General features: G+C 29.8%; 1 protein-coding gene across 2 annotated transcripts in view; it reads left to right on the plus strand.

The window, feature by feature from the left end:
* Positions 1–17,593, plus strand: part of LOC101238562 (AP-4 complex subunit beta-1) — a 79,111-nt gene extending 61,518 nt beyond the window's left edge. For both annotated transcript variants that reach the window (XM_065799777.1, XM_065799776.1), the window contains exon 20: positions 17,406–17,593. In XM_065799777.1, coding sequence (XP_065655849.1) covers positions 17,406–17,555 — 150 coding nt within the window. In that variant the 3' untranslated portion in view covers positions 17,556–17,593. The remainder of the gene's footprint in view (positions 1–17,405) is intronic.
* Positions 17,594–26,697: the final 9,104 nt, after the last annotated feature.

A 26,697-nucleotide genomic window follows, 5' to 3' on the forward strand; every position in this document is an offset into this window, starting at 1 on the left:
CAGCTTTTTCTAGTACATCAGTAGTTGAAGCAGATATTTTTAGTCACCAGTCGGTGAAGCCACTATTTCTAGTACATCAGTAGTTAAAGCCGCTATTTCTACTACATCAGTAGGTGTAGCCGCTATTTCCGTTTCAATGGACACTGATTGCAACATCAAATTATTTTGTTTATGTCAAGCGTTTTATGATTATTTGTATAATTATATTGGATGTGATCATGCAAGCTGCAATTGCAAATGATTTACTATTAGTGTGTTAACATTAAGTCTCCACCTAAGGGAGCATGACGTTGCCCCAAGTGCCATAATTTGCCACATTATAAAAAGACAGTTGGGTCAGCCAAAAGTAAGTGACTCATAAAAGATTAGACTAACATTAATATATATATATATATATATATATATATATATATATATATATTTATATATATTTATGTCACCCTTGTTATATTTTTAAATAATATAATATAGTTTACTTACAATTTACATATTTAAATTGTTTTACATAATCTCCGTATTAATCAAAAGGTATGATTGGTTTGCAACAATTGGTAAGTGCACTGTAACTGTTTCCACAGTTGTTATATTGTCTGCCTTGCACATTAAAAAGTCAACTGGTAAAATTTCCTTTAATATAGTGTGTTTGTTTCTTGCTAGCCCAATCACTCTCTCTACATTGACCCTCAAATGGGCAATTTTTCTAGCATTTTCAACATCAACAGCTGATAGCTGCTTTTTTCCTCTTTTTAAGGCTGGAATTTTAACCTCAGCATACATAAAACCAACAGTCAGCTATGTTAAAACCTTGGTCAGCAAGCACTGCATTCTCAGGGTTGAGCTTCTCAAGGAGCCCACATTGGTTGGTGATAAGTTTATCACTAGTTCTCCCACCCCATCCTTGGGAAATGTAAGAAATAGCGCCTTGTGGAACAATGCCGATCAAATTTTTTACAGTGTTATGACTTTTATAGTTGCTCTATGTCTATGTCTATATTTATGCTCTGACCATAAGATTTGAAGGTCTTTCAATATAAATTTCAAAACAGTCTATGATGACAGCTATCTTAAGCCCAAAGTGTTGTCTAAACGATAATGGCATGGATTGTTGTAATTCTTTTCTTTCTGGCTAGAAAATCAGAGGTTTCATATGAACATATAATATATGCAAAATACTCTAGAAAGTTTTTAATGCAACAGAATAGGAAATGTCTAACTGAAATGCTAAGTCTTGTAATGGGGTTCCAAGACACAGCTTCATAAGCACAAGAATCACTTTTTGGAACTTAGATAGTCGCAAACCCGCTGTTAATAAAATATATACTTCGACATGCTGAAACACAGCCAATAACACTTTGCTACAGAGCAAGCCTGTGTAATAAAGAACTTTTTCATCATCGGTAAAAGATTCAATTGTTATTTGAAACAACAAGAGCTTTTCCTTCAACTTAATGTTCTCACCTAGAACTTGTCTATAATCTTTTGTCAGGAATTCGCTTTCATTATTTTGTACTGAGAGACCATCATCAATCGTAAGGAATTCGATTTCATTACTTTGCTTACTATCAACAGAACCTTTCAACAAAAAAGTGCATATTTTAGGTTTTGCAATTGGGTTGCTGATTGAAACCTCACTAGTTGTTTCACTGGCAGCTCCCTCTGCAAAATGTAGCAGCTTACTTGTTTTGTTTTTTTTCAGCTCTATTTTGCGCATGAGAATATCTGAAAATAACATAAACCTGTGAGTTAAGGCATGTCAATGTTGAAGTTAAACAGTCGACAATAAAGCATTACCTTATTCACTTTAAATTAGTATAAAATATTTTTGAAATTGACTGTGTAATTTTTTATAATAACAATGTAATGCTTTACTATAGGTACGCAACACCATTTTAATCCACTAATCTATAAAGCATGTACCTTGCAGTTAATGAAGTTTTGGGTAGAGTGGAGTTGCCTGTCTCTTTATCTTGCCTTTCTGATGCAGACAACAATAAACTAGGAACCCAATCTGGGTTGGTGATGTCATATAAAGCTGGTTTACTTATAAATAATAAATATGGCATAAATATTAGAAACAAATGTATTGTACATATATAGGTCTTTACAAGTAACATAATATGCCAGAATTTTATCACCTCTTCTGAGAAACTCATTGCACGCTTATCAATAAAATAAAATAGATCTTCTAAACATTATTGCTTGAATGGATACATATATTTCTTGAAAATGTTTTAATACTTATAGATCTACTACATATTTACTAGTACTATTTACCCATGTGATAAGTTAATTTGTCAATAAAAATTCTATGATTTATGAAAAACATTTTTGACATGACAGCAAAAAGATACACATATATTTTCAACAATTTGAAGTTTATAATAAAATTATAATCATTTGGAATCTCTGCAACTTGTTTACGTTTTTTGCATGATTGCCTCTAAAATGACACATTCTTCTAAGTTTGTGGTTTCGCTTGTTGCCAATTATTATTGTTATTAGTTATTATTAAATACTTTTAAAATACTAAAGCAGATTAATAAGTAATTTAGCATATTATTTATATACATAGCATTTTAAAATATTAATAAAATTTAATAACTTATTTAACATGCTAAAACAACCAAAATGTGTTCACTGTATCTGAGTTATTCTAGTTAGCAATTGACAAAAATATATATATAAAAAAATGAATTTTGTGTATTATAATACTTAACAGAAGATCTTAAAAATGTAAAACACAAATAATTTAGTCTACTTTTGAGTACTTAGCGCTAATTTAAATTTCTACCCCCTCCTCCTCAAAAAAAAAAACGGAAATATTCGCCATCTTTTTTTATAACACTTTAAAATTTCACTATTTAATTACGCCGCCTGGTTTCTGTAGTTTGAAAGTAATTAAAATACTCATGAAAATTCTGAAAGTAGGGGAGAGTGGGGTATTGGCGAACACCTAAGCGGGAATGCGAATTAAAGACACCAGTTATACAAAATTGATCATATTTATTGCTTATCAATTAGTTTAACTACTCAGTCACAAACCCTCAAAAGGAATTTTTAAAAATCTTATTATAAAATAAAAATTTATGCCAGAAATAAAACCATTGGTGTTCGGAATTACCCTGCCTACGTGGGGTAATTCCGAACACATTGGGGGGCAATCACAAGCACTGTTGTGTAATAGCGAATAAAAAGCTAATTGTAATAACTAAGTCTAAAAACTATATTATGCAACAAAAACAAAAAAAAGGAGTGACTTTATTTCCATAGAAGCTACAACAGAGTGTTACTCAAGAAAAAAGTTGCATAAAATTATCAGAAAAATTTAAAATCAAATTATAGTGAACAACATCCGCAGCTTCATTACACTACTGCACGTCTGGAACTGAGCATAGGATCCCTTCTCAGCAGGTAAAAAAAAATTGTCGAATTTATTTTTTTACAATGCTGTTTTGACCATGTTCGGAGTTACCCCGCGTTCGCCATTACCCCACTCTCCCCTATTCATGAAAATTCCGATGCAAAAAATGTGCAAAAAACAAAGTGTAATTATAAAAGACTCTCTCTATAAGAAATGTTTCTGTATTTCTGTTTTAAAATTAAAATGGCGAATGCTAGACGACCGACTATTATTGAGTTTGATAGCCTTAATTTACCGGAAAGTAGTCGCAGGTTTAAAAACAATAATAACGAGTGCATCCGGTGGTGCAGGGAGTTTGGTATACTTACTATCAATTTTGCAGAGATATTGTCGTTACTTATTTCCTTAACAACCGTGTGCAATTAGGAGGGCCAGGTTCAATAGTGGAATTAGATGAATCACTTTTTTCCAGAAGGAAATACAACCGAGGTAGAATTGTAGAAGATCAATGGATTTTTGCTGCGTACGATATAGCGACTAAAGAAGGGTTACTCATTCCTGTAGCGCACCGCAATGCAACAACCTTATTACCCATCATTATACAATGGATTCGTCCTGGAACTGAAATATGGAGTGATATGTGGGCAGCATACCGAGGTTTAGCAGCGCAAGGTTTTCAACATGGTACAGTAAGCCATACTTTATATTTTGTTGATCCCGCAACAAATGTTACAACAAACAGGGTTGAGGCAATGTGGCAAAGAAGCAAAGCCAAATTTAAAGCTATGTTTGGGCCCACAAATCGAGAAAAGATTCCCGATTATTTGTCAGAATTTATGTGGGCGCAACTTTTTAAAGAACACTTCTATTTTCACTTTTGGAACCAAGTCGTAGATGAATATCCCGTTTGATTATTATTTTTGTATATAGTAACATTTGTCTATCTAAAATCATTGATATATTTAAAAAAATATGTATATAATCTGAAAATAAAATAAAAAACTGATTGAAATTCGAAGTTTTTTCAAGAAAAAAATACTAAAACAAAAAGAAAATACACAACAAATTTCTCCATAAAATATTTTAGCGAAATAAAAACCGAGCTGTAAAGTTTTTTTAATGATTAATTTCATATTTAACGCCTTAATTATTAACTTAGTCGAGTTTCAAAAAAGATAGCGAATATTAGCGTTTTTGGTATATTTTTTTGACACTTCAACATTAAATTAGAGAACTTTCCTTTGGTTTTCAGGTCTATGTTTTTGTACGATTCTTAATCAGGATAAAATTCTCTATAATAATCAAAAATAAAAATAGGGGGGTAGAGATGTAAATCAGCGCCGAGTACTTTATGAAAACAAATTATTTAATAGAGTTTTATTTTAAGCAAAAATAAGTTAATTACATCGTAAGATAGAGAATGAAATTCTACATTATTTAACTCAAAAATAACCTTAAAAAATCTATCTATAACAAGATATGTTATTTAAATAATTGTTATTAAATGCGTTATGCTAATAAACGCTCGCTTTGTTTACTTTATTTGCCATACAGTATGGCGGCTGCGAATTTTAACGTCACGTGATAGAAAACCATCTATAAAGAAAAAAAGAATAAATTGTTCCTTAAATTTGTCTTACTATTTTTAAAAAAAAGTTAGTTAAAAAATAAATTCAAAAAAAAAAAGAACTTAAAAGAAAAAAATAAAAGCAATTCCTTGAACAAAGCAACAAAAAAAAAGCAATACATTTATATATATGTGTATATATATATATATACACACACACACACACACACACACACACACACACACACACACACACACACACACACTCCTATAGGAGTGTATATATAAAAAATAAATTTAAATATGTATAAATAAAAATATGATTAAATTAAAAAATAATTCTATTTATAATAACAATAGTATTGAAAAAGGAAAAAAAACAACAGAACGGGAACAAAAAACAACAGAACCCGTTCTGTTATTTTTTTTCCTTTTTCTATACTATTGTTATTATAAATAGAATTATTTTTTAATTTAATCATATTTTTATTTATACACATTTAAATTTATTTTCTTATTATAAGAATATGTTTTTTATATTTATTTTTGTTATTTTTATTTATTTATTGTATATTATATTTCATTTTTATTTTCATCTATTTACAAAAACGATTAATTGCAGTAATATAACCATATTTAAACCTTGCCGTAACCCTAACCCTAAGGCTGGCCTTAATGCTGACTCAAACCAAACCCTCAGTTAACGTAGCAGCACTCCGCTGCGAGTAAGGCTATTTAATAGTTGATGTATGTACTTTTCGTTTTCTATAAAAGTTGCCTACGGGGACATATTTTTTTTAAAATAAAACAAAGCATATAGGGACAAAAAATTAACGGGTGCACTAAAATGTCCCCGATAATGCTAATGTCCCCGTAAGTGTTCGTTTTTTTGTAAAATCGTTTTGTAATATGTATAAATAAAAATAGAAATAAAATGAAAATTTTAAAAAATATATAAGTATGATAAAAATAGTATACGAAAAGTTAAAAAAACAAACATAACGGAAACAAAAAAAACCTCCCCGTTAACGCCGACTAGGAGTATAAATATATATATATATATATATATATATATATATATATATATATATATATATATATATATATATATATATATATATATATATATCATCAACCCTCGGAATTAGGTAAAAATGAGGTCGGCAATAATTTGTCGACCTCAATCTTTTAAAGGTTGGCATTAGGTCGGCAAAAAAAATTTAATACATTAGTCTAACCATCAAAGTAAATGGCAAATTAAGATTCTGGATAGTGTTGTGACCAAAACTAAAAATTGTAACTAACTTAACTAAAAAAACCGTAACTAAAATTACCCAACTAACTTTTTAGTCTAACTAAAATTAGTCGACTAACTTTTTAGTCTCACTAAATTTAGTCGACTAACTTTTTAGTCTAACTAAAATTAGTCGACCAACTTTTTAGTCTAACTAAATTTAGTCGACTAACTTTTTAGCGTAACTAAATTTAGTCGACTAACTTTTTAGTCTAACAAAATTTAGTCGACTAACTTTTTAGTCTAACTAAAACTAGTCGGCTAACTTTTTAGCGTAAATTAATTAGTCGACTAACTTTTTAGTCTAACTAAATTTAGTGGACTAACTTTTTAGTCTAATTAAAATTAGTCGACTAACTTTTTAGCGTTAACAAATTAGTCGACTAACTTTTTAGCGTAACTAAATTTAGTCGACTAACTTTTTAGTCTAACTAAATTTAGTCGACTAACTTTTTAGCGCAACTAAATTTAGTCGACTAACTTTTTAGTGTAACTAAAATTAGTCGATTAAAACAAGCTTCAGTACTAAAAACTGAATAACCTATGAAGCCATGAATATTTCACACACGATGGCACATTATTGTGGCGGTTGAATGTCCCAAATATGGTTCATAGGGGCACATCAAATCAAATTCGTAACGTATTAAATCAACTTTGATTATTAGAATTTTGTCCCAGCTCTGAGACAACTACCAATGCGGTTGTTGCAACTGTTTATAAACACCCAATGGGCACGGAATCTAAAAAAGGCACCCTTTGAACGTTTAATTAACATTCTGCAGTTTAATTTAACGTTTAATTCGGGGTTGGGAAAGCCAACTTGTTGGGGGTATTTTTGTTCTCACGCTCCAATCACCGCAATTTTTTTGAGAAACATTTTCATTTGACTTAACAACATTTTTGATTTTTTTTTGACTTAATTAATTATTTTTTTTGACTTAATTAATTAATTTTTTTGACTTAATTAATTAATTTGACTTAACAACATTCGCACGATGCCTAAAAGTGTCATATCTGAAACATCAAAAAAATCCTGCCCACGCCGCTGGTAAAGCAATATACGAAAAATAAAATTTTCGCAAGAATCACAAGCGAAAAGAAACTTGCTAATCGATTCATTTCGAAAGAAGATTTTTGAAACCTACCGAAAGGACTTAGTTAAAAAATAATATCAGTTTTTTACTTCATAAAAATTTGCATGCGCGATAATTGACACTTATGAGTAATGAGCTTTTAATTACTTAGTTCATTGAACGGATTTTTTTAAATGGAACATTTTAATCTTGTTTTTATGACGAATTTCAAGTTTTCTTCCGTAAGTGACCGTTCTTCAAGTGGATTTATCGAAAATTTTCCTTTCGAAATAAATTTTTTGGTCATTATTTGAAAAAACAAACTAGTAAAAATTTAATATGTTGCTATACTGAAGATAAAGTTTCATTACAAACAGTTTGATATATACAGATATTTTATTTTCACATTTCTTGCAGTTAGGCGAATAAACTTCCTTTATAGATTTCGAAACGTAGTTATTAAAAGCGCTCATTTCTCAAGTGCTACTTCCGAAAGTGAAACTTTTGGAAGAGCATTATTTGAAATAGCAACTTGCGAAAGTCTAATTTTCAGAAGTATTATTTGCGAAAGTTACTTTGACATATTTTAATGCTTCTATATATTCGTTACGAATAAAAATAAATACTAATTGACAATTAGTATTTATTTTTATTCGTAACGAATATATAGAAGCATTAAAATTTGTCAAAGTAACTTTCGCAAATAATATAGTATTACAATTAGTAATTGTATATACCCTTTTGAAAGATTTTTTTACAGAAATCTTTGAAACCTTTCGGTTAACAACCCTATTTCAAAGGCCTAAAATAGCAACATAGGAAAAATTATCCCAGATAAGTAACATTCCTAAAATTGGATTTTATTATACATTGCCTATACATTTTCATTTTCATATTAGTGATATATAGTATTGGAGCCAGCGAGAAGGGAAGGTGGTGTTGGGGTTATGACACTCACTATCTATTACCATGGAACTATAAGAGATGGACGTGCAACCTATTGTTTTACATCAAAGAGGCCGCAGAAATTAGCGAGCCATGCGAGTTTCCGACAAACTCTAAATTTTCACCCGTCAACAAAAAAATCTATTAAAATGGCTGCCCTTAGTTTTTAAACAGAAACTCTGATCACGTGGTATTAGTTTAAATTTTATAGCATTTGTTTAATAAGACTGTTCAGGATAAGTAACTACTTCACGTGTTGACAAATTACTAAACAAATTACACCAAGGAAAAGGAAATCAGTTGTCGGCACGAACAGATTTTCATCATTTTCCTAAGATAAACATTTGTAAATTTGGGAACTTTTTTCGTGTAAACAAAGTTCCATCAATAATAAAATAGATCTGTAAAGATAATTTTAAAATGACTAAAAAAAGTAAAGCGAAAAGTAAAAATGCCTAAATAAAATTTTTAGTCAAGGTCTGCTTTCATGCAACTCCTTGGTCCTTCATTCACCAGCCTTAGTTTTGTGTATTTTTTGAGTATTAATTCCGATATGTCGCCATTTTTTGCCTCGACTACTCTATAAGCTCCATAGTATATATTCCACTGAGCAATGTTTTTTAGTAGGTGTATTTTCTAATGGGCTTTTTTATAACTCGTTTGATAATGCAAAACCTTTTAAAAAGTTATTCAAGTTAGTCAAGGCACATAATAACCCATTTGTTTTTGTCAAATAAAAATTAGTTTATATATAGCTGGTAAATCATGCTATGTTAATATTAAATACTTAGTTATTCTTGCGGTTTGCCATAAATTGGCTTTGCTAAATTCTTTAAAACTGTGACAAATTATTTTTTTCTTTATTGTATTTATATTCATTTTATGTATGAGTTATTTATCCTTAACTGTATATATTTCTGTTGTTAAACATAAAAATAAAAAATTCTATAACATTCATAAACAATAAGTCTACAGCAATGTAGTAGATGGTGTAGTTCCCTGGACATGAAACCAATATTCTCTAAGTAGCTACAAAACTAGTTGATATTTTGTATTATTTGTTATATCTCTAGTTATACATGTACTAAAGTAGTTAAGTAAATGATCTCAATTTCTATATTATTATCAGTGTTATTTCTTAAAATGTAAGGAATATCTAGCTATATAAAATTAAACTTAAAATCTGATTCTATTGTAGCCATTCTTGACGATTTTTTTATTATTCAAATAAACATATGTAATTTATATCATTGTATAGAGCTTGACTTGACTTAAAAAACGAGGGGTCATTCGGCTTTTGAAGTTAAGCGGATCTAAAGTTATTGAATTTTTTGTAGTGCAATAATTGATGATTTTTTGACGAAAGGTATAGGGCTTGAGTATGGAAAATTTGCATTGTTATGGCACCGAAAATTTGCATTATGTAACGCAAAATCAAAACAAAAAACGTCATAAAATATGCGAAGGAAGATAGTTATATATATATACATAGTTTCTATATACAAATCCTTAGAACCTATTCTTCAAGAAAACATAAATAAATACTTGTTATAAAAAGAGGAAAGAGTAAACTTGCAATTTCCACCTGGACACTTTTAAAAAACACTTTTTTTTTTCTATAAAAATAAACCTTGAAGTTTTGAAACGCTAAGAACTAAAAATTTATGTATAAAAGTTAAAAAGTGTGCACATTCCATTTGATTCGTCATCCCTTTTTTAATGTATACGGAAAGTTTTATAAAAATTGGATGTGTTTTGGTACTAAGGAATCCTAACCTCTAAAAGCTTTGTTTTAAAAAAATGTTCCCGCTTCGAGCTTTTTTCTTAAAAGTGGTCTTAAGATATGGATAAAATTTAAATGAAGCCATATAAACCATAGTACTTTCTATATATGACTGGAAAGAGGTTGAGTAACACTAATTGATGCAAAAAACCTTAAGGTGTTTGCTTAAGCATACAAAAAGATATAAGAGAGTAAAGTTCATGAAAGTTACGTGTTTTTTTTCAAACGTCAAATGTTTTTCGTTGAGCCGTGGAATCGCTATCTATTGCTGTTATCTTGAATAACTAAAAGGAAGTCGATGTAACTGGTTAGACGAGACCAAAAGTTTTCGACGAATCCGACAGACTTTATAATTTAATTTCTATTGTTTAAAACAAAAGATTTGTAACAATGCGCAATGAGCATGGTTCGCAAAAAAAAAAAAAAAAAAAGGTTGCAAGTCCATCTCTTATAGGCCATGCTATTACCGATATTTAGTTTGATCATTCGGCAAATTAAGATGTTATTATAATTATTAGCAAATCTCAGCAATCGATATATATATTCTTATACTCAGCAAGTATAATTTTTAATCGGCAATTATTCTTACGGCAGTTTTCAACTTACCACCTCCCCCCACCTTCCCCTGAATACTAGCGAATATACTTAGTCTCTAAATAAGCGATATAAGCGATAAGAAGTACCAATTTATTAACGCTAACTTCCATCATTTTTCTCAACAAGCTTGAAATTTAATGCGAAAGCTTATATATGCAACGTTATCATTACATTCATAATTAAAACTTTATCATTTTCTCATTTTTTCAACGTACGGACAAATAAGCACAGAATTGCGCTTAAATTGGTTGGCGTATTTAGGTTATGTTTGTTACATTTTAAGTACATTTAAGCTTCGGCAATTTATTTATTCTAAAATGCATACCAAATGTTAAACGTATTAATAGAGTTTTCAAAATGCAAAACATTTAATAGCATTTACCGAGAGGCTCATCGTCCGCATTTAAAAATGCAACTTCCGCAATTAAATCGTGTAAAACTGTAAAATAAACATTCTGTTAAATGGCAGCGGTTGCTTTATCAAACCAGAAAATTTCTTATCACTTTTTAATTACTTAAAAAATGCAGAATATCTATCATTTTAAAGTACATTTTCACTTTTTGTTAAAAAAAAATTAAGTTACGATATATTTTTCCCAAAATAGTGTTTTTTTTTGTATCAAAAATTTAATTTTTAGTCGTATATAAACTCATTTAATTATATTAAATATGGCTGTATACTAGGCAGCAGCAATTTTTGGCTTTAAATTGCTTCAAGCTGGAGTAGATAGTTTGTTAGAAAATAAGAGTTTCAGCGTGAAAAGTAAGATCTAAAGTTAACTAGAAGCAATCTTATTTAAAAAGTAAGTTTGAAATATCAACTTAAATGAACCGCATTTAAGACGCCATTTTTTGTAGAATTATAAAGAAAAGGTAAGGTTAATGAAATCATTCATTATGAAATATAAACTTGGGTGGGTCATAATTAATACATTAAAATGTAAAATACATTTACAAATGTAAAAAAACTTAAATTTAAATAACATAGAATCGGGAAGACTTGCTACGTTCATATTTTGCACTTAGTTTTATAGTCTAATTAAGCAATTGGTTTTTCTAAAAACAAAATTGAAAATCGGATAATGATACTTTGCAAAAAATTACGATAATTGTAGCCTGGAAACATAAAAGCCCTCAAGTTTCTGGGGTCCCCCCCCCCCCCTGTCCCAAACATGAGAGCAACAACTTTATAAAATCATTTTTTAAACATGTTGCAACCTTGTTTGATTGTTTTTAAAACAAAACAGTTCAAGTTCTAAATTTAAGAGTTTTTATTTAAGAACAATAAAATAAATTCAAAAATAATTATTACAACAAGATATTTCCGTATTACATTGATTAAATTGCACCAATTTTAAACCAAATTAAAAAATTCCAAATTTTTGTACAAAAACATCAACATTTGAAAACATTCAGCCGTCATCCTGTTTCGCTTAGCATACAAATTGTTTAATGCATCAGAAAAAAGGCGCTCACTTGGTGCACTGGTAGCAGGTGTACATAAAATCATCGTTGAAATGCAATACAATATTGGAAAAACATATTGATTTTGATGCCAAAACTCTAAAACATTTTGTTCGTGCACTGACAATCTTATATATTCACTGATTTCTTTTTTTAAATCTAAGGTTACATTTTTGTCACTATCACTTCCGGAATCATCTTCTTCATCCTCAAATGACAACTTAAATTTTTTTGATTCCTTTATCACCTTTTTAATTAGAATTATTTCACCAACTCTTTTTGAGAGATAAAAATCTGACAAAAATTCTTTCACAATTTTTAAATATTTCTTTTTTTCGTACTTTTCAAAGAATTGAAAACTTTTATAATTTGGATCCAAAAAAGTGGCACACAATAAAAAGGAATTATTCTCTAATTCATATGAATCTTTGTAAGTTTGTAAAGATTCTAACAAATGTGATTTCAATATTACAATTAAAGGAGGAGTCTCACTTTTATTCTTACTCAGCTGCTTCTCAAGGTACTTTATACTTGGAATAATTAAAGAACACGTTGCATACCTATCGCCAGATAGTAAAACACTTACTTGATTAAAGCTTAATAAAGCATTTACCGTTTCTTTTAAGTTAACCATTTCATCTTCATCGAGTAAATATTTTCTCATATCTTTGTATTGTTGTTTCGAATTAAAGATATCTTTTACGTAGGAGTGAAGCTTAAGCATTCGCTCTGCCATGAGAAACGTAGAGTGCCAACGAGTTTTCACATCTTGAATCAAATGAAGTATGTGATTTTTTTCGACACCTTGTCGTGTTTGACTTTCCTCTAATAAATCATTAAGTTGAGAAGAATGATTGAAAGATGTAACAATTTTCCTGCACATAGTTAATGTTCTTGCAATGAAAAAGAATTTAGACGAAGTATCTTTTTCACCTTCTTCAACTAAATCTATGACATTTTTATCAACTAATTGCAAAACATGTCCCATGCATCTTATTGGTTGAATGTTTAAACAAACTTTTAAAGAATTTAGACAGTTGCGTACGTTACTGGCGTTGTCTGATACTATACTCATTATTTTATCATCTACTTTAAACTTTTCTACGATTTTTAGCAAAGCCTCTTTTAAATTATCTGCATCATGGCGGCCATTAAGGTATGCAAAGCCCAAACAAAAACTGATGAAATTTGTTTTGTCAGAAATGAAATGTGCAGTTGCAAATATATAACTATAGTTTTGACAGGACGTCCATCCGTCAGTAGTAATAGATAAAACTTTAATTGATAATAATTTTGATTTCAAAAGTTCAACTTTTTCTCGATATAAATCAGTTAAAAGAGATCTTAACTTTTTTCGGCAAGGCACTTTATACTTTGGATTTAAACACAAAACAAATTCTTTAAATGCACTACTTTCTACCAACATAAATGGAAGACAACAGGCAATAATGAAAATTAAAAGAGCTCTATCAATCTTATCGCTAACTTCTTTTGACAAGCCACTCATAGTTCGTTTTTTTTTCGGCGTTATTATTTTGTGATCATGTTCAAGATGGTAATCTAATATACTCTTTGATGTTTTACAAGAGTACTTTTTAGGTCTGTTACTATTACATTGATTGCATATCCATTTTGATGTTTCCTCCTCGATTGAGTAATATTCGTATGTAGTTTTAGCTGCTTCTTCAATGGACTGAGCATCAACTTCAATTTCTGTTTGACCGGATGAAAAACTTGAACTTCTTTCGCTATCGTTATGATCTGCAGGGTTTTGTTCATCTATAGTCTTTCTTTTATCCAATCTTTTCTTCGTCAGATTCATCAAATCAGATATTGGAGCAGCATATTCAATTGGAGAAGACGTATTATTTTTCGAAATTTAAATATATTTTTGAGAATAACGGTTTATCTAATATATAGCGGGAAACCATTACTTTGAGGTGTCAGTTAAGACATTCCTTAAATTTTGTTGTGTTGAGAAATTATATGAACATAATATGAATTAAGACAAATAAATCAACTTAAAGACATTCATTAAAATTTATTGTTTTTAAGAAATTTAAAATACGTAATATAATTTGTGACAATTAGGTAATAAAAATGTTTTGTTTGTACCTAGTATTGCCCCACATTTTCTTTCATTGAATTAAATAAAAATTGGTTTGTTAGTAGAACAACTCCGCCAAAAACAGCTGATACTTTATACCGAATACATAATTATTTATTAGCATTTTAATAATAATTAAAAAAAAAAAAAAATTGAGAGTTAAACAAGATATATATTCAATTACACAATATAGAAATAATAAAAAACATTAATTGCGTAACAAATTGTTACGCAATTAATGTTTTTTATTATTTCTATATTGTGTAATTGTTACTAACAACTACAATCATATTGTCGTCACTGTAAAAACTGCGTTTTATGAGTGTAGAACAAAATAAATTAGGTATTATTACCTCAAAAAATGATTGCTGGTATTATATAAAAGAAATCCGAAAAAGCTTCTGCATACAACACATTTCAAAAATATGGCACCATTTTTTTTCTAATAGTTTATGGTTCATTTTAATTAGAAATTGAGATTTCAATCTCAATTTCTAATTAAAGCGATTTAAATCCAGATTTAAACCGCTTTTCATTGAAAGTTACTTAGTAATAAGGGGGGAGTAATTGGATACAGTTTTTTTACTATTACAAAACTCCAAGTGTATATCTCGCAAACTTATGAAAAAAAAATTTTCTCCAAAAACTTGAAAAACTCTGAAAATCAACTTTGAAAAAGATGCCATGGAGATCTAAATTGTAACTTACAGCAATTTGTTATTAAAAAAATGGCGCTCAAACCACTTCACAACTAACACATAACAAGATTTAAAAAAAGTATTTTTTGGGTAAAAGTAACAATATATTTTTCTCAAATTAAAAACTTAGTCGACTAAATTTAGTCAAACTAAAAAGTTAGTCGACTAATTTTAGTTACGCTAAAAAGTTAGTCGACTAAATTTAGTTAGACTAAAAAGTTAGTCGACTAAATTTAGTTAGACTAAAAAGTTAGTCGACTAATTTATTTACGCTAAAATGTTGGTCGACTAATTTTAGTTACGCTAAAAAGTTAGTCGACTAATTTTAGTTACGCTAAAAAGTTAGTCGACTGAATTTAGTTAGACTAAAAAGTTAGTCGACTAATTTATTTACGCTAAAAAGTTAGTCGACTAAATTTAGTTAGACTAAAAAGTTAGTCGACTAAATTTTGTTAGACTAAAAAGTTAGTCGACTAAATTTAGTTACGCTAAAAAGTTAGTCGACTAAATTTAGTTAGACTAAAAAGTTAGTCGACTAAATTCAGTTAGACTAAAAAGTTAGTCGACTAATTTTAGTTAGACTAAAAAGTTAGTCGACTAAATTTAGTTAGACTAAAACTAACCTTAACTCCCACCCCTAATTCTGGAGCTTCAAGAAACAAAGAAGAATTCCAAGGTAAGTATATAAAGCTTCAAGAAACCATCGATAGCTCAAATGCAACATCTTTTAAACACCATTCAACGTTGTTAACTTTATCAATTCCAGTTTCTCAAGCAAATACAGTATAGGACTAAACATTTGCAACCAACATCGAACAATGCTAAAAAGTGTTCCTAATTTTACATGTCTTAAAAACGAAACAAACTATACTACCAAAGCAAACAGTTCAGGAATCTGGAGTCATAGCATGCCATGACATGAGCAATCAGCTGACAGGTGACAGCACACAGGCAGAATTTCGTTGACAAGTCCCATTTTGCAGCGGACAAAACAAGTGCAACTTTTTTGGTTTGTTTCATTTTCTTAAGTCTGGTCCGTGTCAACGTCACGGAAGTTTTTTAATAATTAAAGGAAGTATCCAGAAGTTTCCAGAAACATGCAGAAGCTTCCAGAAGTTTCCAGAAGAAGCATCTGGAAGAATCCAGAAATAACCAGAAACATAACCAGAAGCATCGAAAAGAAGCATCTAGAATCTTCCAGAACAGATTCACACAGGTTCATTTTACTATGCTGTTGAAGCCGGATTGTTTTCTCGACGCCCTGCAAAGAAACCGCTGATTTCACTAAAAAACCAGAAGAAAAGACTCCTGTTTGCTACATCTCATATTGACTGGAATGTGCAGAAATGGCGAACTGTCCTGTTCAGTGATGAATCCAAGTTCAACATCATTGGGAGCGATGGCATTTACTGTGTACGTCGACCAGCCGGAAAACATCTCGATTTACGTTACTGCCATATTACCGTGAAGCATGGTGGAGGCAATGTAATGGTCTGGGGGTGTTTTTCTGCTAACAGTCTAGGTCCAATACATCGGAACGATGGAATAATGGACCGTTTCATGTATAAAAGTATCCTGAAAGATGTTATGTTACCTCATGCTGAATGGAATATGCCAATAAAATGGGTTTTTCAGCAAGACAACGATCCGAAACACACTGCAAAAGTATTCAAGCAGTGGTTTCAAGACAACCACCTATCGGTGATGGATTGGCCGCCTCAATCTCCGGATCTCAACCCTATCGAGAACCTGTGGGAGATCGTCAACTGCAGAATTAATCGTGAAGGTGTTCGTAATAAAGATCAACTGTTTGAACAAATCCAAAGGCCTGGGCAGCGATTCCACAAAGTTTCATTGATCACCTGATCGAATCTATGCCTCGAAGATGCAAGGCTGTGATCGACAACAAAGGATTCACCACGAAATATTGATAGCGAAATACAGCTTGGTCAACATTTTGTCGAGTTGCACTTGTTTTGTCCAGAAGGAAATCAACTTTTTTTAATACTTTTGATTAATTTATTAATTTTCGTGTACAAATAATGAACTTTATGATGAATAAAACTTGAAGAACTTTGTCTCTAAACAGTTACATAGTTATTTCTCTAAATTGAAAAAATGCAGCACTTTTATATAAAGAAACTAAATTAGTATTATTTGGTTGCACTCGTTTTGTCCGATACTGTAGTTTTACCTTTCAAATATCACAAGCTTCAAGTGCTGTGATATCACATGATCAACACACTCTCTGACCAAAATAAGATATTTTGACCAAAAAGCTATTAATTGGGGAGTCAGATCTTATTACGCTATCGTTTCGAGAAAAATGCGGGATGCTGTCTCAATGTGATGACTCAAAAATAAAATATTTGGAAAAAGAAAAAATAAGTATCAAAAAAAATTAAAATCACGTTTTTTTGTGTGATATAATTTACGAATGACCCCCTAAAATTTTATTGAAATCAATAACGATAAAAAGTGTTTAAATAATCATACCTAAATATATTTTTATTTAGAATATTACCAAGAAATTATTTTTTATGGAAATAGTTGTCCAACGATTGAAGAGAATATCAGAAGTCACGATCAAGAGTGATAATCAACTTACATTACGCGATTTTGTATTGCTTTGTAGAAGGATTTTACATGAAAAATTGAATCTTTAAATGTGTTTGTAAAATTAGAAATAAATCTACAAATAAAATAAGAACGGTTTCTAAAATTAATTTGAGCCCAACGAAAAAGATTATTAAGGTTTTCAGTTTTTAGGTAGAATCTGATATTAAAATCTCCTAGTACTTTATATCTACCAAAATATATTTTCATTTTATTAAAATTTTGTGTTACCTGATGTCATCCACTTATAATGTTGTACTAGTCAATGTTATTCCGTCAAAATGTTAAAAACTCTTCTCTTTATATAAGAACTAAATTCGGCTCCAAGTACTCTCAAATCAGCTTATATTTTATTGAATTCGCAAAAAAAAAAAAAAAGAGTTATTGAATTTGCTACCCGTTTTAAATGAGAATTTTGAAAAATAATGCAAAAAAATTAAATCTGGTTTTAATAGAATATTACGCGGCCGTGGCGCAGTGGTTAGAGCTCTTGCTTTAGATGCAAGAGATCCCGGGTTCGAAGGGAGCTCAGGGCATATTTCGCGCTATTGTTAAAGAAAGACGCGTGAACTTCCTATTTAAATACTTTTCCGCTGTGCTCTGTGACAAGCCCGTTAGGTCTTCTTGCGGCATCTAAAACAAAAACTCTAAATAAAAACAATTAGGTTTTTAAAGCAGTTGTTAAATTTGAATTTATAAATAGTTTTGGCAATAAAACTTCTAGTTTTAACTAAAGAAAAAACAAGGATGTTTTACAATTGAATTGAAATTATAATTTATCAGCAAAAATTAGAAAAAATCAATTATAGATATTTATAAATATAGTTTAACTATTGAGTTTCTGTAAAAATTTGAAATTTTTGAAGGAGATTTTAGTTCTGCGCAAAAAATGATATTTAATTCGAATCTGGCTTTTGTCAGGAAAACGTCGTTAGTAAGTATTTGAATGGGAATTCATTTATTAAAATACTTCCTCTTTAATGGCGCCCTTTTTATTCTTCTGTTTTCTAAAATGAATCATCCTTAATAGTAATTTAATTTTATTCCAGTAATTTAGAGAGGCAAAGTAAGATGAAAATAGATTTATAATTTAAAACATCAGTTTTGTTGCAAAACTTAGAAGTTGGAGTTATTATGGAAATGTTTAGTTTTTATTGGAACAACACTTAATTTTAATAAAAGGTAAAAAATTGAAAATAATGATGTAGTGATATTTAAGACCAATTAAACTACATTCACGCACTTTTATTATTTTTTATACTTCTTAAAGTAGGGTCGTTTCCTACCGTGAGTCGACACTTATCGTAGGTTTTAAATACTAAAATAAATTTTGCAAAGAGTAGTAATTATTTTTTTATTTTTATGTTTTGTGTATCAACAACTACGTCATGCACTTTTATTGCAATACATAGAAACCGCAATACATAATTACTTAATTGAACTCATTGGGCTTATTACGTCAGCCTATGAAAATACTTTTTTTAAGTACCAGCTGTTAGAAGCGTTTTAAATAAAACAAAGAAATTTAAGAAAGATAACGTAAAATTTTATTTCTAAATTGATTTAATCAGGTAAATAAAACATGAATTATTATTAATATTATTAAAACAACTCATCATTATAGTATCAATGTAGTATTTTTGAATGTACGATAAGTATGAACTAAAAAAAATGTCATTCCATACATATCGTATGTCCAATGAATAATCAATTTGTTTCTTTTTTAGTATAAAAATAAATAATATTTTACTTAGATTATTTTACAATGGCACGACGAAAATATAAGACAAAAGTTTGTAGTTTAAAACGAAGTCTTCAATATACAGATAATCAATTACGTGATGCTATTAATGCTGTTAAAAAAGGTATGGTTGTATACAAAGCGAGTAAGACGTCTGGAATTCCATATCAGACGCTTCTTGATAAAACATCTGGAAGAACTTCTTTGAAAATACAACACTGCGGGTATGAATCAGTTCTAGGTGGAAAAATTGAAAACAAGTTAGTCGAGTGGTTATTAACATGCACTAGAATGGGATTTGCCATGTCTGTAGTACAGCCATTAGATACTGTGCAAAAATATTTGAATTCCAACAATATAAAAACACAATTTACTAACAACCGTCCGGCAAAAGGTTGGTTTTATGGATTTCTTTGCCGTCACAAACAGGTATTTCAAAAAACGAGGTGAATACTTGAACCGAGCTAGAGAAGGAGTAACTGAAAAAGCCATAAGAGATTGGTTTACTAAAATTCCAAAGATCTTAGGAGAAAACGCTCAATATTTTAATGATTCAATGCGCGTTTTCAATATGGATGAGAGTGGTTTTCAGTTGTCACCAAAAACTAGTTTATTAATTGGTGAACGAGGAAAAAATACATATGAAGAAAGTGCTCGAAGTAATAAAAAAAGCATCACCACTTTATTTGCAGTAAATGCCAGCGGAACTTTTGCTCCATCATTAACAAATTTTAAATATGTTCGTCTTCCAAATAGAATTATAAATGCTGCTCCATCAGGATGGGGTATTGGGAAAAGTGAAAATGGTTGGATGACCGCAGAATGTTTTTTTGAGTATTTAACTTTTTTTTTAACTTTATCAGTTATAACTTTTCTTGATGGTCATGCGTCACATTTTTCTATCGAACTTAGTGAGTTTTGCTCTAAAAAAAAAGAATAATTCTTGTTGCTTTGTTCCCAAATGCAACAAATATTTTGCAGCCGCTCGATGTGGCAGTTTTTGGGCCAATAAAAGCAAAGTGAAAATTGTTTTGCCGACAATGGCGCATTGACTATGAAGGACAAGAAATAAACAATGGAAACGTACCAGAAGCATTAAATTCTTTTATAATCGATCCTTCTATAGCAAATAATATTAAAAGTGGTTTTAAAAATACCGGAATTTTTCCATTTGATGCTTATAGTGTTGACCACAAAAAAATTGTTCAAAATTTATCTGAGTCAACTGTTGCTCCGGCTCCTTATTTAGAAGAAAACCATTCAAGTGTGACTTTTTCAGCTTACTCTCCCATAACCTTCATTGAAAAGTGCATTGATGTTAGTATTTTAGAGCAGTTTAAATTGGCTGACAAACATTTAGGTTGGAAAGGTGATCTTGAATACCTCCGTTGTATCATTTTTGGAAAAGAGCCTTATCTGAAACATATAAGACCATAATTTTACTTGATGAAATACAACAGGGTAATAAAAATCGATCAACAACTTGTAATTTAGAAAATGTGCGAGGTCTAACCGATATGGAAATGCCTGATTTTAGTAATGCAGCTGTAATAGAACCAAAACCAGCTTGTTTTAGTTTAAAAATAGCGGCAGAAATACTAAATCCAATCGAAAGTGTTTTAATATGGCCAAAACAACCAGTCCAATCGTCCAAGCGCAAAGTAGAACGTTTACCATCGGTTGTTACATCTGAAACGTGGCAGCTAATTTAGAAGACAAAAGTGCAAGAAAAGTCAAAAATAAAGGACGAAAAATCGAAAAAGAAACAATTAGCTGCAGATAAAGAGTCAAAAGTAGAGGAAGAAAGATTGAGAAAGAAAAAATTGGCTATGGAGAAAAAGTTATTAAATGAAAAAGCTAAACAAGAAAGAGAAAACATGAAAATTAAAAAAAAAAAAGTTGCAAAAGAGTCAGAAAACGAGCTCCATTTAAATGTTGATAATAATTATAAAATAAGACTTAGATAGTTATGATGAAACTCTATCCTTTCCAGTTTAAGAACTTAAAGGATAAGTATACTAAAGTAATAGAAATGCTTTTAAATCTTTAATTTTAATTCACAGTAATGTTTTTATTACTATATAGTTAGTGTTTATTTGATAATAAACATTAAATTTATTTAATAGTCTTATTTTTTAATTTTATACCTAAAAACGTTTTATAAAATGTTACCAATGCATTAAATTTTCATTTGAAACCCCGAGCGCATTTTAAACCAGAGTAAAAGTAGATTTTAAGATAAACGATAAGTGTCGACAATATATACGATAAGTGTGAAACACTTACGATAAGTATGGAAAACTGCGCTTTAAAAGATTGATCAAAATAAGTACATTATTGATTTAAGTTTCAAAGTAAGACTTTTAAACTAACCCCTATCGTATTACATTGACGGCTGCAAAAATTCATTTCTAATGCATTTCTACTTTTTGAGTTATGTAATATATAATAATAACTTTTGTTAAACTCACGGTAAGTGTGGAAACGACCTTATTTCTTATCTCAAACTAAGTTCTGCCAAAATAGTATTACTTGATTTAAGATTAGATTCAAACTTTATAGCAGAGCTGAAAATTTTATGTCTTGTTTAGGACAATGTTACGGACAATTTTATGGTAAAATATTTTAAAGCAGATTATAAAAATTTTAGAAAGCCCCCTCTGAAAATTTCTCGGTACTTCGTTAAGTTTTTTTATTATAACTATATACAACAACTATGATAATATGTTTTCAAAATTTTCAAAAACTATTTTATCCTGCTATTTGCAAATCATATTGATGTTGATTACCGTAGCAAGCTTTGTTTAAGCCAAAACAAAATTTGCACCCCAATCTCTAAAAGGAATGAGGAATTTTTAATAATCTATTAAGTTGGCCTATAAGTTACTGAAAACAGTAAAATTATATATAAAAAGACTAGATTGAATATTTACAGTATTTTACAATTTTTTCTTGATTTAAAGACGTTATTGATTAATGAAAGGCAAAAAGTAAAAAAAAATATTTATGCTAAATTTGAATTTAAAAATATAGTTAGCAATAAAAGTAAAGAGCTAATGGTTTCGAGATTATAAATTCTACCGCTATGTTTAAATAAGTGCTTTTAAGACTTTAGTCTCACTTAACACAACCTTACTAGGGCACTTTTGACTTAATAAATCAATAAATAATTATGCTATACTTTAAAATGATTTAAATGCATACCGTATTTTTTTTTTTTAGTTTTAAGTCTAGAGAAGGCTTTCTTTTAATTCAAAGAGTATCTGACCAAACCAAAACCCTCAGTTGATGTATCTAAATGTTGATTGTAAAATTAACTACACCTAAATCTTACTTAGTCGATGTGTGCACTCCGTTAACGGAGTCGTTATAGCCTGTAAACGGACTGTCAAGGCTGTAACAGTCTATGCGCAGTGCACGTTCTGCGCTTTGATTTTATATGGTCCAAGTGTTTATTTAGTTGATTGAGTGCAACCAAGTGCAAAACTTTATTTAGTTGGTGCACAAAAGTGTGCAGCAACAAAAAAAACAATCTTTGTGCACTAACGAAAAAAAAAAAGAAGACTTCGAAACCGAGAGGCGAACCTGGAACCCTTAAGCTTTCTTGCCTAAAGCGGAATCTACTCGGCCACGCTAACATTGCAAGGTGCCAAAAATTGTATTTATAAAATAGTATTTATGCATGTATAATATATTTTTATGTATTATATATTATATATATAATACTTTGCATGTATTATATATCGGAAGAATAGATTTTTAAAATTGGTATCATGTTTAGGATAGCGATGTTAATTTATACAATTTTACACGGAACTATTAGGGTGAAAAAAAAAACATTAAACAGACTAAAAAGTACTAACTAATTAACTCAAAGAAACTCAAATAACTCAAAGAAACTCAAATAAGTCCCGAGTATTTCAAAAAATGATACTAAATAACGAAAACAGTTTTTTGAGCTTTTATAAAAAAAATGCGCGATTTTTAGGTTGATAAACTTGATTTATAAAACTTGATAAAGAAAAAATATTTGACTAAAAGATGTGTATTTTTTGCTTGTGGCTCTTTATTATTCTTTTTGTTGTTGTTGTTGTTGTAACAATTAAAGAATACCCAAATACTACAGTAATAAAAAAGCATATTTTCAACCTTACTTTATGATACTTAAGTCTACTTTCAGAAAGAACCAGTTTAGTTATTCACCTATTTTATGGGCAGAATTGAAAAGTCGTGTTTTTTTTAAAAGGAATGACCTTTGTAAACTAAATTGGAAATATAAAAAAATATAAAAACGTTTAGAAGGGGGCAAAAACACCAAACAAACTATCTATAAATGTCTATTTAATTTTGAGAAAAGACATTGTTAGTAGAATTCTAAATTTTTAGTTATAGGCATTACAAACTTGTGTCACGGAAAGAACGATAGGTTCATTCCGTGACACAATTTTCAATGGCTATAACAAAAAAGTTATTATTCCACATGCAATTTCTTTACCTGAAACTAAATAAGTCTTTAAAGGTTGCATGTAAGGTATTATTGCCCCCTTCTAAACGTCTTTATTTTTTTTTGAATTTCCAATTTAGTTTATAAAGGTCATCCCTTTTGAAAGAAAAAAACTTTAATTATTATGACTATGGATTTCCAACTAATCGACTAAAAGTCGAGTGAAAATATTAAAATCCTTTTATCTATTTACTAGATTTAATTTTCTAACCTTTTAATATAGTTTGTTCGTTTAAAAACAAAAGCATTTACGAGGTATGACACGAATAGTGGGTTTGTGTAAGGACCGGCGAATATTCGTCAAAGTTCGGATTACGAAGTTTACTGAAAGGCGAAGTTGACTTCGGCTTCGACTTCGGTGCCGAAGTTTATATAGAAATTCGGCAATCAGTTAAATTCAGTAACAGTTTCGAAGTTTCATTTAACTTTCAGTTAAATTCGAAAGCTATAAAGTTTTTTTCAATATATAAAGAAGAAGAATTATAAAATATATTATATGTTTTATGTATATCAACCTGTTTCTATTGGTTACAACCCTCTTTCAAATCATTAATTCAGAAAAGTGATTCGGAGTTAAAGAGAGTGTTGTAACCAATATTAGAAGTAGCTTCCTCGACTAAAGTGGCCCATTCGGCCTTCGGAACATGAATTCGGTGAAGAAAAAAAAAACATGTCGGAAATAAATTTGTCTCACAGAGTTACTATTCGAAAAGTCTTTTTTAGGCACAAAGTCTGTTCATCGCTTATTAAATCTTATTTTTCGCTTTTAAAAAATCCTAAAAAACTGGTGAATTTAACCTAATATTCTTAACGATCTTTTTCCTTTATAAAATTGACAATCTAAATTTTTCAATACGTCAATATAAAAATATTTCAATAACGTTGTAAATGTTTCTTTGCTCATGTTTGCTCAAAAACAAGTTATAAAGATTCCATAACTTAAATTTTCATTATTACTGAATTTTTAGATTTTTTACTTTGACGCAAGTTGTTTTTAGTAAGCGTAAATTTTTTAATATAGTAAAATTAACTTGGCTTCATTTGTTTAATGTCATGTTTTAAATTATTGTTAATTACAAGCTGAAAAATAATAACTTTAGTTTATAAAAAACGATTATAACACAACCGCGGCGCAGTGGTTAGAGCGCTTGCTTTAGAAGCAAAAGATAGGGTTCAAAGCAAGCTCTGGGCATATTACGCTCCATCGGTAAGGAAGTAGGTTTGTACTTAAGTTTCACACTTTTCTGATATACACCGTGGAAAAACCGTTACGTCTTCTTGGAACATTTAAAGCAAAAATCAAAAATTATTTTTTATAAAACTTGTAAAAGTTCTAAAAAAATTTATTTTTCAGTTAAATGTGTTTTAAAAATCCTAATTCAACTTTCAGTTAAATTCGGTCTAGAAGTCCAAATTCGTCTTTCAGTTCAGTTCGGGCTACTCGGTGTTGTTAAGGCAATTTTAAAATATTATAGCGTCTGTATGATATTTTGTTGACTACGACATATTTCCGTTAAATGATCAGGTCTGTAAATTATGAAAAGAAGAAAAAAAATTAAAATGATAATTTTGCGGTATCATAAAATATAAATATTTAAAGCAAAAAAACCCAAACCGAAGATTGTTTTTTGTTTTTTTTTAATTTTTTTAAAATCCCAATCGCTGGTCCAAATTTTAATAAGATTTCAAATAAATACGTTTTTTAGGTGAAATTAACATTATAGTTTAACAATATGATCTGTTCTGAACGTTTACTGGCAATTTTTCTTCATTATATGCTCTTTCTTGGTCGGAATTCTTGTATTTTTTGTGAAAATTGATAGAAATATTGAGTTTTGACAACTATATATTGTTAATATACGTCAAAACCGATTAGAACTAGGATCAATAGTAAATTAAGGAACTTTTTCAAAAGATTTTAACTAAATTCGTATAATACCATGATAAAATCATATTAATTCCAAATAAAAGAATTCGAATAATTTGTAAATTGGCTTAACTACACCGAGTACATATACGGCTTAAATTCGCCTTTCAGTTAAATTTACGACCACGAGTTCGTGTCACCAACTGTCAATTTTAGTAATACCAGGAGAGGACCAGGATACTGGAAATAAAATTGCTCCCTTTTGGAAATAGAGGTGCATAAGCAGAAAGTTGAACTCTTAATTCAAGATTGGCAAACTAAAAAACGGTCCTATTTTAAAATGGTGAGACGACTACAAACATGTTTGTAGGGCTGAATTACAACACATATCGTTACAGGAAAGTGCGAAAAACAAAAAAAACATCAAAAGGATTGAAAACGAAATCCAACGGGAGCGACAAAACGCTAACCCAAATTTAGATAGCATCAAACGCGGTGCTCTTTTCTTGCTCCAGTTTCCCAAAGCGTTTATTCGCACGAAACAAAAACTAATCGAAGAAGGAGAAAAACATTCAAAATTTTTGTATAATTTGGAAAAAGTTCAACAGCGGAACAAGTCAACTACCGAAATTCGCAAGAATGACGGCACATTAACGAGTGAACCTGGTGAAATACTAAACTCCATCGTTTTATATTATAAAAACATTTACACCAAAATTAGTTTATACAAAGACAGCCAAATTTTAAATACCCGCCTAACCGGCGCGGAACTAAACGAAGCCCTTTTTAAATTTGAAAACGGAAAATCCCCGGGCTATGACGGACTTCCAGCTGAATTTTATAAAACTTTTTGACACACTTTAGAAAAAGACTTTGAAGAACTTGCCTACGAAATTCTTTTCGTAGAAAAAAATACCAGCCACTTTATGAAAAAACCAATTATTTCGCTGATTCCCAAACAAGGAGATCTTACCAAATGCAAAAACTGGAGGCCCATATCCTTAATCGGTGCTAATTACAAAATCGCTGGCCCTAAGTCTTGCAAAAGTAATGGGGAAAATTTTAGAACCAAATCAACCT

Source organism: Hydra vulgaris, chromosome 06 (genome assembly GCF_038396675.1).
Source record: "Hydra vulgaris chromosome 06, alternate assembly HydraT2T_AEP".
Classification (NCBI taxonomy): domain Eukaryota; kingdom Metazoa; phylum Cnidaria; class Hydrozoa; order Anthoathecata; family Hydridae; genus Hydra; species Hydra vulgaris.